Here is a 14385-nt window from a genome sequence, read left to right on the forward strand (position 1 = left end):
CTTCGAAGGACACCAGCCATTTGATTAGGCCCCACCCTAACCCAGTATGACCTCGCCTGAACTTGACCACATCTGCAAAGACCCTATTTCCAAATCAGGTCACATTTTCAGGTCCTGAGGATTAGGACTTCAACACATCTCTATGGAGGACACAATTTACCCCACAACATCCCTTTAATAATAAACATCCAAGAGCCTGCTCTGTCTCCTCCATTCATTTACCCTCTCCCTGCCCCATCTGCCTGTTCCTCATTCTATGGTCCTTAAAAACTGGTCTGAGCCTGATGGGTGTCTTGGAAGTTTGTGGGGCTTCTTCCAGGGAAGGGGACTCCTGGACATGTTTTTATAATAATAAATCCATTTGGGCCTGGTGCAGTGGGTCATGCCTGTAATCCCAGCACTTTGGGAGGTTGAGGCAAGAGGATTGCTTGAGCCCAGGAGTTTAAGACCAGCCTGAGCAACATAGAGAGAACCCATCTATACCAGAAATAGAAAAGTTAGCTGGGGGTGGTGGCATGCACCTGTAGTCCTAGCTACTTGGGAGGCTGAGGCAGGAGGATCACTTGAGCCCAGGAGTGTGAGGCTGCAGTGAGCTGTGATGACACCACTGCACTCCAGCCTGGGCAGCACAGGGAGGGCCTGTCTGGAATAATAGAAATAATAAATCCATTTGCTTTGGCAGAGATTTTTTTTAGTTTGTTTTTGTGTTTATTTCTTATGTATTAAAGGAGGAGACTCACATGACTTAAAAAAACAAAAATTCAAGGCACAAACATAGAAAATTGGGGAAGGTTTGGTTTGTGGTTTGCAGATGTTCTCCATCCAGGGCACTGGAGAAGTAAAGCTGGTTGCCACAGAAGCCCATGGGAGATGAGAGCAGCAAATATTCTTGCACTCTCCAGCCCATTGACAACTACTGTGATCTACCCTACGGGGAGTCAAAGGAAGGAAATGGCTAGAGTTGTTTTATTGACTATTCAGCAATATCCCTTATGAGTATGGTGTTCAAATAGTTTATCATTTTGATAGTGAAAAGATTACTGTTAATAATTATACCCAGACAACAGGCATAAACTGGAACTATATGCCAGGCAAATAGAAGTGTATGATTATTCTAATCAAGGGAAGAGACATTCCCTCGATTAGGAGGTCTGAGGATTCTCAGACCTTACCACCATTAAAACAGCTGGTTTGATTGTAGTTTATGGATGCAGTGACTCTGTAACTGATTGTGTTTCTTTCTTTGCTTGGCTTTTACGAAGCTCAGAGCCATATTTGTGGCCTACCTTTTGTCACTGTGCTGCAGTTTACCAAATGTATTTCTGCATCTTCTCACCAGCTTTATCTTATTCTTCAACTCTCATTTCTTTTTCTTCATCCTAATATTTTGTTTTCTTTGAAAATCTATGTCTTTTGTAGCTGTTTGGATGGACGATGTTTGAAGGAATGCATGGATGAGTTAACAAAAGTTTGGACAGATGGATGGATGAATGTTTGACTGGATAGATGGATGCGTAGGTAGGTGTTTTGGGGGTGTGTGTGTGCACGCACGTGTATAGGTATGTTTGGATAGAAGGGTGGGTATTTGGATCAATGAATATATGAATGGCTAGCTAGACATTTGGATGGATGGATGGGTGAATGGATATTTGGATGATAGATATTTAGATGAGTAGATGTTTAGGTGAATGGAAGGATAGGCATCTGGCTGAATATTTAAACAGATGGACGCATGCTTGTATGTTTGGATGTATGGGCTGAATGTTTGGCTGGATAAATGGATGGTTGAACAGGTGATTGCATGAAAGGAACAGTGGTCAGCTGACTGGATATTTACATGGATATATTATAGCATAAATAGATAAACAGAAGAATGGTTGGGTAGGTATTTGAATGGATAGGTTTTGGGGTGAGTAGATGGATGGGGATGGGTGGATGGGTGTTTGAATGAATGAATGCATGGCTAGCTGGCTGGTTATTTGAGTAGGTGGATAGGCATGTACACGTACATATATGTGTGTGTGGATGGATGGATGTGGAACAAGAATCAATGGGAGAGGGGGGCATGGGCAATATATGTAACCTTAACATTTGCACTCCCATGATATGCTGAAATAAAAAATATATATTTAAAAAGTAAAAAAAAAAACAAAAAGAATCAACAGGTATTGCTTAATGACTTGTGATATAGAAAAAAAGAAAAAAAAAAGAATAGATGGGTAAAGGGGTACTTGGATGATTGGATAATACTTTCTCTGTACAGTGTAAATGTGCCAAGGGTGAAATATCATGTATAAATAACTTTGCCAATGACTGACATGTCATGGGCATTCTAACTCATTAGAAAGGATGTGGAGTTCATAGACTGAAAGACTTTGTTCTGATCCTTGCCCTCCCACTTACTATGTGACCTTGAGCAAGTACCTAACCTCTCTGCACTTTAGTTTGCTTGGCCATAAAATGGAGTTAAAATACCTACCCTAGAGGGTTGCTGTGAGAATTGAAAGGGCTGGTGTTTGTTTCAGGAGTAAATACCTCATATTTCTTTCTGAGACAAAACATGAGAGAAAATTTTTGTACCCAAGCACGGAATAAAAGCCCTTTACCCCAGTCTGATTGATCCAGCCTAAGTCATGTACCCACCCTGGGACCAACAGCAGTTGCTAATGGCATGTGTTGTTTGGATTAGACTGATCAGGCTCCACCCCCAGAGTTAGGACCAGCGCAGCTTACCCTGAGTCACCTGCTTGAGGGAAGAAAGTCAGGGAGGGAACAGTTTGAGGGTTGCTGGGTCAGATCAGACGTGAGGTAATATTCATGCTGACAGGCAGAGGAAATAAGTGACCAGTGGGCAAACTGTAACTGTGTTAAGGGTGTAGAAAAAACATGCTTTGGTAGCTCATTGTATGTCAAGGGAGCAGTGAAAGAGAAACAATATTCACTGGGATGGGGAACCCCGGGGAAGTGCAGATTGATGAGTTGGGCTATGTTGCCTTTGCAGTGAATGTGGAAGATCCGGGGGGAGATGTGGTTGGATTGGTGTATCTAGGACTCTGGGGAAAGGTCTGGGCTGCAAACGGAGACTGGGAAGTAACCAGCATCTCTCAGTCTTTATAAATCTATGTGCCCTTTCAATAAACATAAAATCTTACATCCTCATTTAATGATATTTACAATGTCTAAGTGTATTAGATATCATGATTAAAAACAAATGAGTTGCAGAATTGGGTCTGCTTCCCAGCTGATGCAGATGGCCATTGTGGGCAGGTTAGGTAAAGCCTCCTGTCTCTTGTTCCTTTGGAGACCTAGGCTACTTTGTTCTTCTCTCATCGTGGCTGCGTGGGTGGGCCACACCGCCAGACCCTGTACTCTGGCATTTTCACTTCTGCTGTTTTCAGTTAAGCTATCCAACTCTGCTCTGCAGTGTCTCTGGCAGGCAGGCGTCTGGGCAGTGCTTAGTCACTTGCAGAGTCAGGGAGCTCACTACCTCCTAAGAGAGCTTCTGCCTTCCAGATGGGCATTCCTACCTGTGAGCGCTAACTGGCCCCCATGGCTTGCCCGGGCTGTGCGCAGCTCCGCCCTCCAGACCAGCGTGGAGAGAGCATGGAGCTCGGTGTCTCCCGGTGGCAGCGCCTCAGGCAGTCGAGCGAGCGGCCAGGCCTGCCTCCAGTACAGGCTGGCCCTGTCCTCCTCACTTTCAGGGCTGGAACCCGGCCTCAAAATCCTTCTACAGAACAGGGAAAACCCGCTACTCTGAGCTCAGCGGCCTCTTGAGAGGCACTTCCGGTCCTGCTTAATGGGGCACTTCCGGTTCCACTGAGCTTAGCCCTTCTTGCTCTGGTTCCGGTTCCGCTGTGTGTGTGGGGAACTTCCGGCTTCGCTCTGTCCCGGAGCTTCTGGAGGTCAGGGTGGGTGTATGCTGAGGTGGGCGAGCCCAGGGAGCAGTTCAGAGCGGGGAGGCTGGAGGCCGGCGGCATCCCCAGGCCACGGGTGACCGGGTCCTCTGTGCCCCGCGTACTCCTGGAGAGACCGGGTCTGACCAGGGTTAGGCCCCCTTGGGCTCCTGTGCCCGGCTGGCCGTCCCACTTGTACCGCCTCCTAGGGGTGTGACCTTTGGTAAGGTTTTGCCTTCTCTGTGCCTCGGTTTCTTCAGGGCTCTGTAAGCTGGGAATAATGATAACGGTGCCTACATCACTGAGTGTGGGGATTGAAGAGAGGATGGCACAGTCTTGCAAGCAGGACTTGGGTTTAGAAGCAGCTCCTTGAAGGTTAACTATACATGTTCCTATTATTCTCTGAGGTCTCTCAAATCTCTCTGGAACTCCAGAACTGATAGCCCTTTGACCCTTGATGGGAAATGTTGAAAAAGACTTAAGACAGCAAAAAGGGTGACCTTTACAAAGGCTATTGGCCATTGTTTATGAGACAGAAGCCTTTGTTATAACAAGGAAGCTGGAGCAGTTGAAATTCAGGCATCAGACCACTGATGTGGAAGGAGACTATTTGGAGGAGTTCGTGGACGTTTCTTTCATTCCAGAGATTACGCTTTTTGGTGGTGTGCATAGTTAATTTTATTGATGCCCTCTGCTTCAAGAGAGCCAGTTTTTAGGAATTGTAGACTGGATCCCCACATACTGTTTGTGTTGAGAGGCTTTCTAGGGAGGCAGAACTAGGTGTGAACCTTGCTTGCTTCACTGTGGTAGGAACCGGAAGGCACCCCACACATCCCCAGCAATGTGCTCTGCAAAGTGGTGGCCAGCCTTGTTGCAGAGCTAGGATCTTCATTTTTATAACTGTTTGGTCCCCAGCCCCCAAGGAGGACTTCACCTAACACCTGTTGAGTCATCCCCTAATCACTTACGTTCTGGTGGCTTTCTGTGGTGGTGGGAGAGGGGACCCCCAGGCTCTTCTTCTGACACCTCTCCTGCCACTTATTTTTCAGACATTGACGAGTGTGAGAATGACTACTACAACGGGGGCTGTGTCCACGAGTGCATCAACATCCCAGGGAACTACAGGTGCACCTGCTTTGATGGCTTCATGCTGGCACATGATGGACACAACTGCCTGGGTGAGTGATATAGCCATGCCCTGCCCTCTGGGCACACCTTGCCTATTTCTCAGCTCTAACTTGCAGAATAGGGGGCTGTGAGAAGGCTTGCCCTCCTTTGCCTCCTTGTATTAGTTTGCTAGGGCTGCCATAAAAAAATGCTACAGACTGGGTGGCCTAAACAACAGAAGTTTATTTCCTCGCAGTTCTGGAGGCTGGAAGTCTGAGATCAAGATGCTGGCAGGCTTGGTTTTTTTCTGAGGCCTCTCTCCTTGTCTTACGAATGGACATCAGTCATGGGAGTAGGGCCCACCCTAGCAACTCCATTTTTTACTTAATTAGCTCTTTAAAGGCCCTAACTCCAAATATAGTCACATTTTGAGGTAATGGGGGTTGAATTCCTTCAACATAGGAATTTTGAGGGGACACAATTCAGCCCATAAACTTATATACCTCCATATTCCCATGGTTCAAATACATTTTGTAAGCCAATTGTATAAAATTTATAAGAGTAGTCCACATTTGCTGTATGAAATTGGAAAATTGTAGAAGAGTAGGAAGAATAATTTGGAAAGCATCTTAGTTATGCCGGTGTGTTTCTTTTTTCTGTCTGTGTGCAGGTGTGCTTTTACCATAGTAGTGATCAGGTGGTCAGCATGGTTTTGTCCTTTAATGTCATATATGTCTCAGGCGTTTTTATGTGGCCCCTATTATCACCATTTTCCTAGTCTCCCCATAGTCTGATAAATTACCAAAACCTGTATTAGTTTCCTGGTGCTGCCATAATGAAGTAACAGTCTAGGTATCTAAAACAACAGAAAGCTTTTCTCTCTGCCCTCATGGAGGCCAGGAGCTAAACTGGAGGCATAGGCAGGGCTGGTTGCTTCTGAGGGCTGTGAGGAAGAATCGGTTCCAGGCCGCTCTTGTAGCTTCTGGTAACCTCAGGTATTCACTGGCTTGTAGATGGCACTCCCTCTCTGTCTTTACATTGTCTAAGTTCTGTGCATGTCTGTCTCTGTGTCCAAATTTCCCTTTTTTATAAGGACGCCAGTCACATCAGATTAGGGCCCACCCTAATGACCTCATCTTAACCTGATCATCTGCCAAGACCTTATTTCCAACAAAGGTCACATTCATGAGTACTGGGGGTTAGAACTTCAACATCTTTTGAAGGAGGCATAATTCAACTCGTAATAGAGGTGGTTTGAAATCTGTAATAAGAGGAATGATGTCTCATGGTAGAAAGTGCATGGATTTCAAAACAGTGGGTGCCTGTCCCCCGGTCCCTCATCTGCCACCGGCTGCTAGGGGACTGGGGCACAGCCCCTGAAGCCAAGGCAGTACAGGCATAGATGTATCATTGACTTGTCTGGGTCTCGGGCCCTTGCTGACAGAGGAAGGCTGTCAGGAGCAGCTGCCTCCAAGGACTGTCTTGAGCAGCGACTGGGAAAATGTCCAGACAGCCGAGGAGCAGGCCCGGCTCAGACTCTAAGCAGCTGGCTGCTGTCACCTGCCCTCACAGGTCTCTGAGCCTCAGTCTTCTCCCCTTCAAAGTAGGGATAATTATGCTACCTACTTCTCAAGGTTGTGAGCGAGGATGACATGACAATGTGAAGTGAAGGGACTGGCACTCAGTGGGTGCTAAATAGTCAACAAACTATTGTTACTTTAGGTGACTGGGCCACCTTTTCATAGATTGTTTGCTTTTTTGTTTGTTTTTATTGTCAGAATCCAGAGGTGGTTCTGGATATAAAACACTTTTTTCCTATTTTCCCAACTGTTTCCTTAGGATGCTTCACAAAAGTAGAACTGGGTCAAAGGGTCATTCAGATTTTGTGTGGTTTTTGATGCAGTGCTTTCCAAAAGGGCTCCACAAACCTCCCATTGTGCCAGCTGTTTTACTGGGCAGAGTATAGTATAAGAAGCTGGACATCCTGGATACTCTGGAACTTTTCCTCTTAGTGATGTATTAGCCTTAGAGTTCCCTGCCTGTCTTTGTTTAATGCATGTTGGATCTTAGATGAGCTTGTTATGGGAAACAGATCTGTGAACATGTAATTACACCTTAAATAAGCGCCAAAACAGAGGCCAAGACAGCAGGTTATTGAAGCCCAGAGGTGGCCTGTGAAGAGCTACCCCTATTGTGGGGTGAGGGTGGGCATGTAAGTGGGGCTGACTCCCCAGGGGGGCTTCAAAGAGGAGGCAGCATTGGGTGGGCTCTCCAAAGGCTGGGGAGCAGTTTGCTGGGTTGAGGGCACAGCCTGAGTGGAGAGCTGCAGGCAGCTCCTTGGGGCCCAGCTCCGGGTGTGTGGGAGGAGTGGCGGGGGCGGGGAGGGGCTGTGGAAGTAGGCAGAGCCTTTGATTAGATTATAAAGAATGTAGACCCTGTGTCATTTATTGTGCCAGAAGCCAGGTTACGTATTGTCCAAGTGTTATCTCATTTAATCCTCCAAAATTGTAAGCACTTAGCTTTCCTAGTCATCTGCTCCTTTTTCAAATGATAGAGAGAGTACATTTTAATAATTGATTAGTCAGTGAAGGCAGAGCTGACACTCCTTGTGGGACAGCTAGTTAAAAGCAGGCTGTATCACTGAGAGGTTGAGAGAACAGAGCTTGAGAACTGCCAGTTTGGGGCTTAAATCCTGGCTCTCCAGTTATCAGCTGCATGGCCTTTGGCCAGTCACCCCCCTCTCCACGCCTCCCCTCCTCACCTATGAAGTGGAATGTGTCATCTCTGTCTTGTAGAGTTCTTGTGAGGATTCAGTGAGATCATGGATGTAAGGCATGTAGCAGAGTGCCTGGCACCAAACACTTAAAGTGTAACAGGCATCCATCTGGTCATCAACTTCCAGATGAGATGTGTTGATGTGGGCTAGTTTGATACCTCCAGGACCTCGAGGGGTGGGGGCAGAGCCTGCTGTCTGCTCCTTGCCCCCCCAAGGCTGTGTCTGACACATGGGGGGCTCTCCTTCTGGCCGCAGCACTGTTACCTGGGTGGAACCCACCTGTTTGTAAACACACTTGTTCTCGGCCATGGCAGGTCCACCCATGCCTCCGACAGCCGATGCTGCTAGCCTCCAGGCTAACAGAGAAGTCTGTGTGGGTCTTTGTTTCAGCAACGTTGTTTTCACACTGGATTCTTTTTACACAAATTAATTTAAAAGAACTGGGTATTCTAGATCTCAGGAGCAAAAAAAAGTAAAAATAAATAAATAAAAGAACTGGGTAGATTCCCCTCCGCTACCAGCACCTCTGAGTACAGATTGCAACTTTGCACGGCTCTAACTTGCACATATGGCAGCCAAGAAAAGGCGCTCTCTGTTGTTCCTCTGCTTTCAGCTGAGGGCAGACCCTTCTCAACAGACTTCTTTTTGTTTGGTCTTTTTCCTTTGCAAGACAAAACTCCAGCTCTAGAGAAGTCAGACTGTGGTTCCCATCGGCTCCATCCCAGACTGACCGCGTGACCCCGGGCTAGTTGGTTGACCTCTTGGAACCTCAGCTCCTTCGTCTATGAAACTGTGGGAATTGGAGTACCTATGACAGTGTCAGGATCATGGGAGCGTGATAACTCTTGGCTGAAACAATGTTATTAAACATAAGAGTAAGCTGGGCTTGGAGTTTGAAGATTTAGGCTCAAATTCTGGCACCACCACTTGTGAGTTTTATAGTTTGGGACCTGTTCATCAAGCCCTCCAAGCTTGAACTCCCATAACTGTGAAACGAGTTGGTAATACCTAACTCAGAGGGTCGCTGTGACGGCTAGATCTGAAAGGAGACGTGCAGAACCTTGCGTACAGATGCAAATTCTGTACAAGCACCAGATGTCGTCATCATGTTGTAGCAGGGGCTTCATGCTGGCCACCCACAGTCCTCATCTAGCCCACAAACATGTTTGGTTTATCCCCACAGCAGTGTCATTTGTTGTTACCAAATTATTTGTCAACACTTAAAGATTAGAGGTTTTCATGTGAAAATTGCTATTCCCAGCATCACTCTTATTTTGCCACGGTCACCCAGCCCATGACATTTGTGGGACTTGGGGCAGGAGTGCAAGCGGAGGCCCCTGTCCCACACGGCTAAGTATTTGAAAGTAATTATGACGCTCCCAAACTAGAATATATGTCTTCTGCCTTGACAAATATTCCTTCTTAGTGACCTGGAAGGCTAGATTTGAATTTAGAATTCTAGGACTCCTTGGAGTTGAGTCTCAGGACACCCTGACCTGAACATTCAAGCTCTGGCCAATTGCCTCCAAAGCAGCTGCCTTTTGCTGTTGCTCAGACCTAAGTGTCATCTGTCCCTCTGAGAACCGACAGACTTGGGGCTGCTTAGGGCCAGTTGAGGGAAATTCTATGGTCCCAAATAGCCAGGATGTAGTCTAAAGTGGTGGCTATGTGTTCCACTTGCCCATGAAACTGGACCCTTTATTCCATGGCGGGGGTGGGGGGTAGCCACAGGAGAAGTAGAGCAGGGACCCCCCCCCTCCAAAGCATGGGGCCTGGGGCGGCAGCACACCTCTTGCCTACATCTTAACATGGTACTGGCAACAGCTGGAAAGAGTGGCATTGCAGCTGTCCCCTTTGGAGGGCATGTGCTACCCTATTTGCCACAATCCCTACCAATCCCTATTGCTCACAACCAGTGGGCTTTGGTCATTTGACTACCTGCTTGGAATTGTGTTTATGCTGCCTGACACAAAGCCTCCAGCACAGGGCCTGGCCCTGCTGGGTGTTTGGTGGCCATGAGCAACAGAATTATTAGAAGGTTCGGTTCTCGCTGCCACGTGCAGTCCTGACGGCCTCACCCATCGCTGAATCTCACCCCATGGTCCATCACCCATCAGGGACAGTTAGGCTTCTCGCACCTCCTGTTGTTTTGTCTCCAGAAGTCTGGGTCGAGAGTGTTGTCCAGTTGTAACATTCCTCTTTGAACCAACACTGAATTCCTTAGGGATGATGGCTGGGGTAAAACCCTGATCACCTTAGAAATAAACAGCACAGTTTGAAAAGCATTCTGAGTTAATTAGGAGAAATGAGGCTGATGGCTTAAGGGTTATTTTCTTAGTTTTCTATTTTCATAGTTGAACATTTTCTTTTGAGTAAACGCGGTTATTTTCTTATGGAGATGGCTTGCCTGTGACCGTGTCCTGGAGGGTGGCCAAGTCTGTCCTCTGGGGAGCAAAACCCTCTCTCTGTTTGACATCTTTATTGAGGAATTTCTCAAATATAACAGAAAATGACACCAGAGGGAATTGAAACCATGATGAGATCTTGCTCAACCCCAAATGGCTGCTTTTAGCTGTGTAATTACTTGAAATAGCAGTAGTTCCGTTTGAAAAATATTATTCCAAACTCCATGCAATTGGACAGCAGAGCGATATTTAGGCTAATAGAATAAGATTTTTTTCATCTTAAATTAAAACCAGCAGTGGATAATTTTTTCCTGTCTCCACAAAGCAAGGCTCCTTTTTCTCTAAAGCCATTAGTTCACTTAGCCAGATGTTTTCTTCGACCCTGATCTTTACCTTGACTTACTGAAAAATATGTTTCTCAAGTTGCTCACAGTTTGAATTTTGGACTTGCTTCTCAGCACTTTTTTGCCTTGATGAAGAGAAGTAATTAATAGCCATGTTCAGCATAAGAATTTATTTATTAACCAGATCACTCCATTCCCATTACCATTTATTGAGCACCTGCTATAGGCCTGGCCTGGTGCTAGGTAGACAGTTCTGCTTGAGTGAACTTCTGATGCGTCTCTGCCATGTGCCTGGAGTTGCACGGGATGTCGTGCTCACGTTTTCTCATTAGTCCTCGCAGCATCTGTAGACAGAAGCCATTAGTATCTTCTTTTTACAAATAAGGAAACTGGGGGAGCTCAGAGAGGGAAAGTGACCTACCCAAGGTCACACAGCCAGTAGGTAGTTGTGTAGAGCTGGGACCAGAGACCAGGTCTGTGATTTTGCCAGTCGAAGCCTGTGAGCTTGCCCCTACTGCCCAGCCCTGCCCCACAGTACTAGCTATGGGAGGCCAGTTGGGGTCAGGGAGGGCCTGCCTCCCTGTCATAGGATGTTAGATATGCAGCCCATACCTGTGCACGAGTTCGGAAGTCACTGAGGGTGTTCAGAAATCCTGGCATCTGCCAGCCCAGGCAGTGGGGGAGGGTGAGCACCTGTGCTCCAAAGCCCATGCCCTCCTGCCCAAAGCTTGTTCATCCTCCCTGGGCCAATGCAAGAGCTTGCCGCCTTGCTTAGGCACCTCACGTCACCCTTGAGCTTCCCTTGGGACATTGTCTTACTGTGTCTGACTGTGCAGAGCCGTCCTCTCCTGGTTCCCATTGCTGTCACAGTACTACCACCTGTTCATCAGCCCACTGGCTCATGAAGCCCCTCAGGCCAGGGCCCTGCCAGCCTCTTCCCCTCACCACTCACCCTTACTCTCCTGTGCCGTGTGGCCCAGCCTTCCTCAGACCCTTAGAGTCCTTCTGCACATCACTGCTGTCCTCAAGCTGCTCCTGTGTGACCCCCGGCAGCACACACGGCGCAGGCCTGGTGAAGTCCAGCTCACCACTCACGCCCCAACGCAAATCTCCCCTTGCTCCGAAGCCTTCTGTGACCTACGCCACGCTGCGCACTTCCACTGTAGCCCTGTGTTGGGGTCCTCTCTTCTTCCCCTGCAAGCAGAATTTGTCTTGTTTATCTTTCCATCTTCCTGCTCGGAACCTAGCGCAGTGTCAGACATATCGTAGGCGTTTCATAAATATTTATTGAATGAATATACAGATTTGTAAAAATGCCTTGTCACCTAAAAACCCTCGTGCTCAGCAAACCTCTGTGCTGGCACAGGGCAGAGAGGGAGGTGATCTAGATGAGGCGTCTCTCGCAGGCCTTCCTTGGAAGGCAGATGCTCACAATGGTAATGAAAGGTAGAAAGCGTGATGTTAGCAGAATATTACAGCCTTCCACCTAGAATCATCCATTTGTTTATTCCAAAACATTGTTCTCAGCACCTCCTGTGTGCCACACGTGGTGTTGAGTGCTGAGGAAACAGCAGTGAACAAAAATGGCAACATCCCTGTGCTCATGAACTTGCGCAGTAAGGGGAGCAAGACCATAAAGAAGCGTGCGTGTAGCTCAGTCATTGCAGTCAGGTCAGATCCATGGAAAAAATAACAAGATAGGTGATAGAAGGCAGCAGAAGGAGGGCGACAGCACTGGATAGGGCAGGATTCCAGTTGTTATTGCTCCATAAAAACCACCTTGTGCTTAGTGGCATGAAACACCATCTCATTCTGCTCAGGAATTCTGTGGGTCAGGAATTCAGACAGGGCACAGCAGGAGCAGAGAGTCTCTGCTCCACAGTGTCTGGGGCCTCAGCTGGGAAGACATGAAGGCTGCGGATAACTTGATGGCCCAAAGCTGGAATCATCTGTAAGCTTCTATGCTCATTTCTGGTGGTTGATGTTGGCTGTCAGCCAGGATACTGTGGGTAGCCCTTTATTTAGTCTTTCTGCATGGGCTGGTGTGAGCTTCCTCACAGCATGGCAGCTGGGTCCCAGGAGAACAAGATCCAGTGCTTGGAAGTTTTACAGTCTGGCCTGAAAAGTCACTTCCACCAACCTACCAGTGAAGGCAGTTACAAAGGTCCACCCAGATGCAAGGGGAGGAGGAAGTGCCATTTGAAGATCTAGAGAAGGCCCTCCATCCAGGCAGAAGGGGACAAGTGCAATGGCTCTGCAGTGGCAACAAGCTAAGTGAATTTTGGGACAGGTCAGTATGCCTGGAAGATCAGGAGTGAGAGAGAGGGGCTGGAGATGAGTCAGGGAGGCAGGTGCAGGCTGGCCTCGCAGGGCCCCAGAAGCACAGGAAAGGGGCTTGGATTTTATTCTAAGTTCCTGGGAAGCCGTGGTGCATTTTCACCAGGATTGTCATGTTCTGATCCACATTTTTTTTTTTAAGACAGAGTCTCACTCTGTTGCCCTGGCTGGAGTGCTGTGGCGTCAGCCTAGCTCACAGCAACCTCAAACTCCTGGGCTCAAGCGATCCTTCTGCCTCAGCCTCCTGAGTAGCTGGGACTACAGGCACATGCCACCATGCCTGACTAATTTTTTCTATATATTTTTAGTTGTCCAGCTAATTTCTTTCTATTTTTAGCAGAGACAGGGTCTCGCTCTTGCTCAGGCTGATTTCAAACTCCTGACCTCGAGCAATCCGCCTGCCTTGGCCTTCCAGAGTGCTAGGATTACAGGCATGAGCCACTATGCCCGGCCCTGATCAACATTTTAATAACCCTTTCTGGCTGCTGAGTAGAGATGTGTTTTAGATCATAAGAGGTGGAGTGGCTTGAGCAGGGAGACTACTACTGTGGTCTGGGTCAGAGATGTTGGTGGCTCAGTACAGTGACAGTGGTAGAGGGGACTGTGAACTCAGTGTATTTTGAAAACAGCCAATGGGAATGGCCAGCGGAAGAGGCATGAGAGGTAAGGGGGAAAGAGTATCAAAACTGACTGTGAGGTTTTGTCCAGAGCTATGTGGCTCTGCTGCTGGGACTAAGATGGGGAGGATGGGGGGGAGGGGTGACAGATTTGGGGGGGGTATAGGACTCTAGAGTCTGTTTGAGATGGTAAATAGCCATCTAAATGGAAATAGTGTACAAGTTGAGAAGTCTGTGGAGTAGTCAGATCTGAGGAAAATATGAGAATGATCAGCTCCTAGATGGCTTTGGGAGCCAGAGATATTAACATTTGCACCTTTCGTAAAGATCCCATGAGCACCTGCCCTGTGCCATGCCTTGGCTGGGAGCTCAGTTAGGAGATGGATGACATTATTTCTGGCCCTCAAGGAGATAGGAAATCAACCTACCTGGCTTTCAACTCTGGATCCATTGCTCACTGTTGTGACCTTGAGCAAGTAACTTGGCTTCTCTAGGCCTCTGTATCCTCTTTCTGAAGGCAGGGCCAATAGTGCCTGTTTGGCAGGGATGATGCGGAGGCCTAATGAGGCGAGCTTGTGTGGCGCACACCACAGTGCCTGGCACGTAACAAGAGCTCAGCAGTGTGAGTTGTCTAATTATCACTTGCTCTAGTGTGCAAAGTCAGAACACATTTTAGAGAAAATGGATATATTTTTGAGCTGGCAGAGGTGCAGGGGGCGAGCCTGGGCCCTGGGCTATGTGGGAAGCTCTGGCTGGGACCTGCCCCTCCCACGTCACAGGGCACTCCTGCCAGATGAGCTGCTGCCCGCAGACCTCTGCTCCCTGCCCGCAGGCCAGCAGGCTTCCCCATCCTCTTATGTTGGTTCTCACACTCCTCCATTGGCCCTGGGGTCACATGACAATAGG

General features: G+C 47.8%; 1 protein-coding gene across 2 annotated transcripts in view; it reads left to right on the forward strand.

Moving 5' to 3' along the window:
- SCUBE1 (signal peptide, CUB domain and EGF like domain containing 1) overlaps window positions 1-14385 on the forward strand; it is a 124737-nt gene that overhangs the window by 15079 nt on the left and 95273 nt on the right. For both annotated transcript variants that reach the window (XM_076006930.1, XM_076006931.1), the window contains exon 3: window positions 4943-5071. In XM_076006930.1, coding sequence (XP_075863045.1) covers window positions 4943-5071 — 129 coding nt within the window. The remainder of the gene's footprint in view (window positions 1-4942; window positions 5072-14385) is intronic.

Source organism: Microcebus murinus, chromosome 10 (genome assembly GCF_040939455.1).
Source record: "Microcebus murinus isolate Inina chromosome 10, M.murinus_Inina_mat1.0, whole genome shotgun sequence".
In the NCBI taxonomy this organism is placed as follows: domain Eukaryota; kingdom Metazoa; phylum Chordata; class Mammalia; order Primates; family Cheirogaleidae; genus Microcebus; species Microcebus murinus.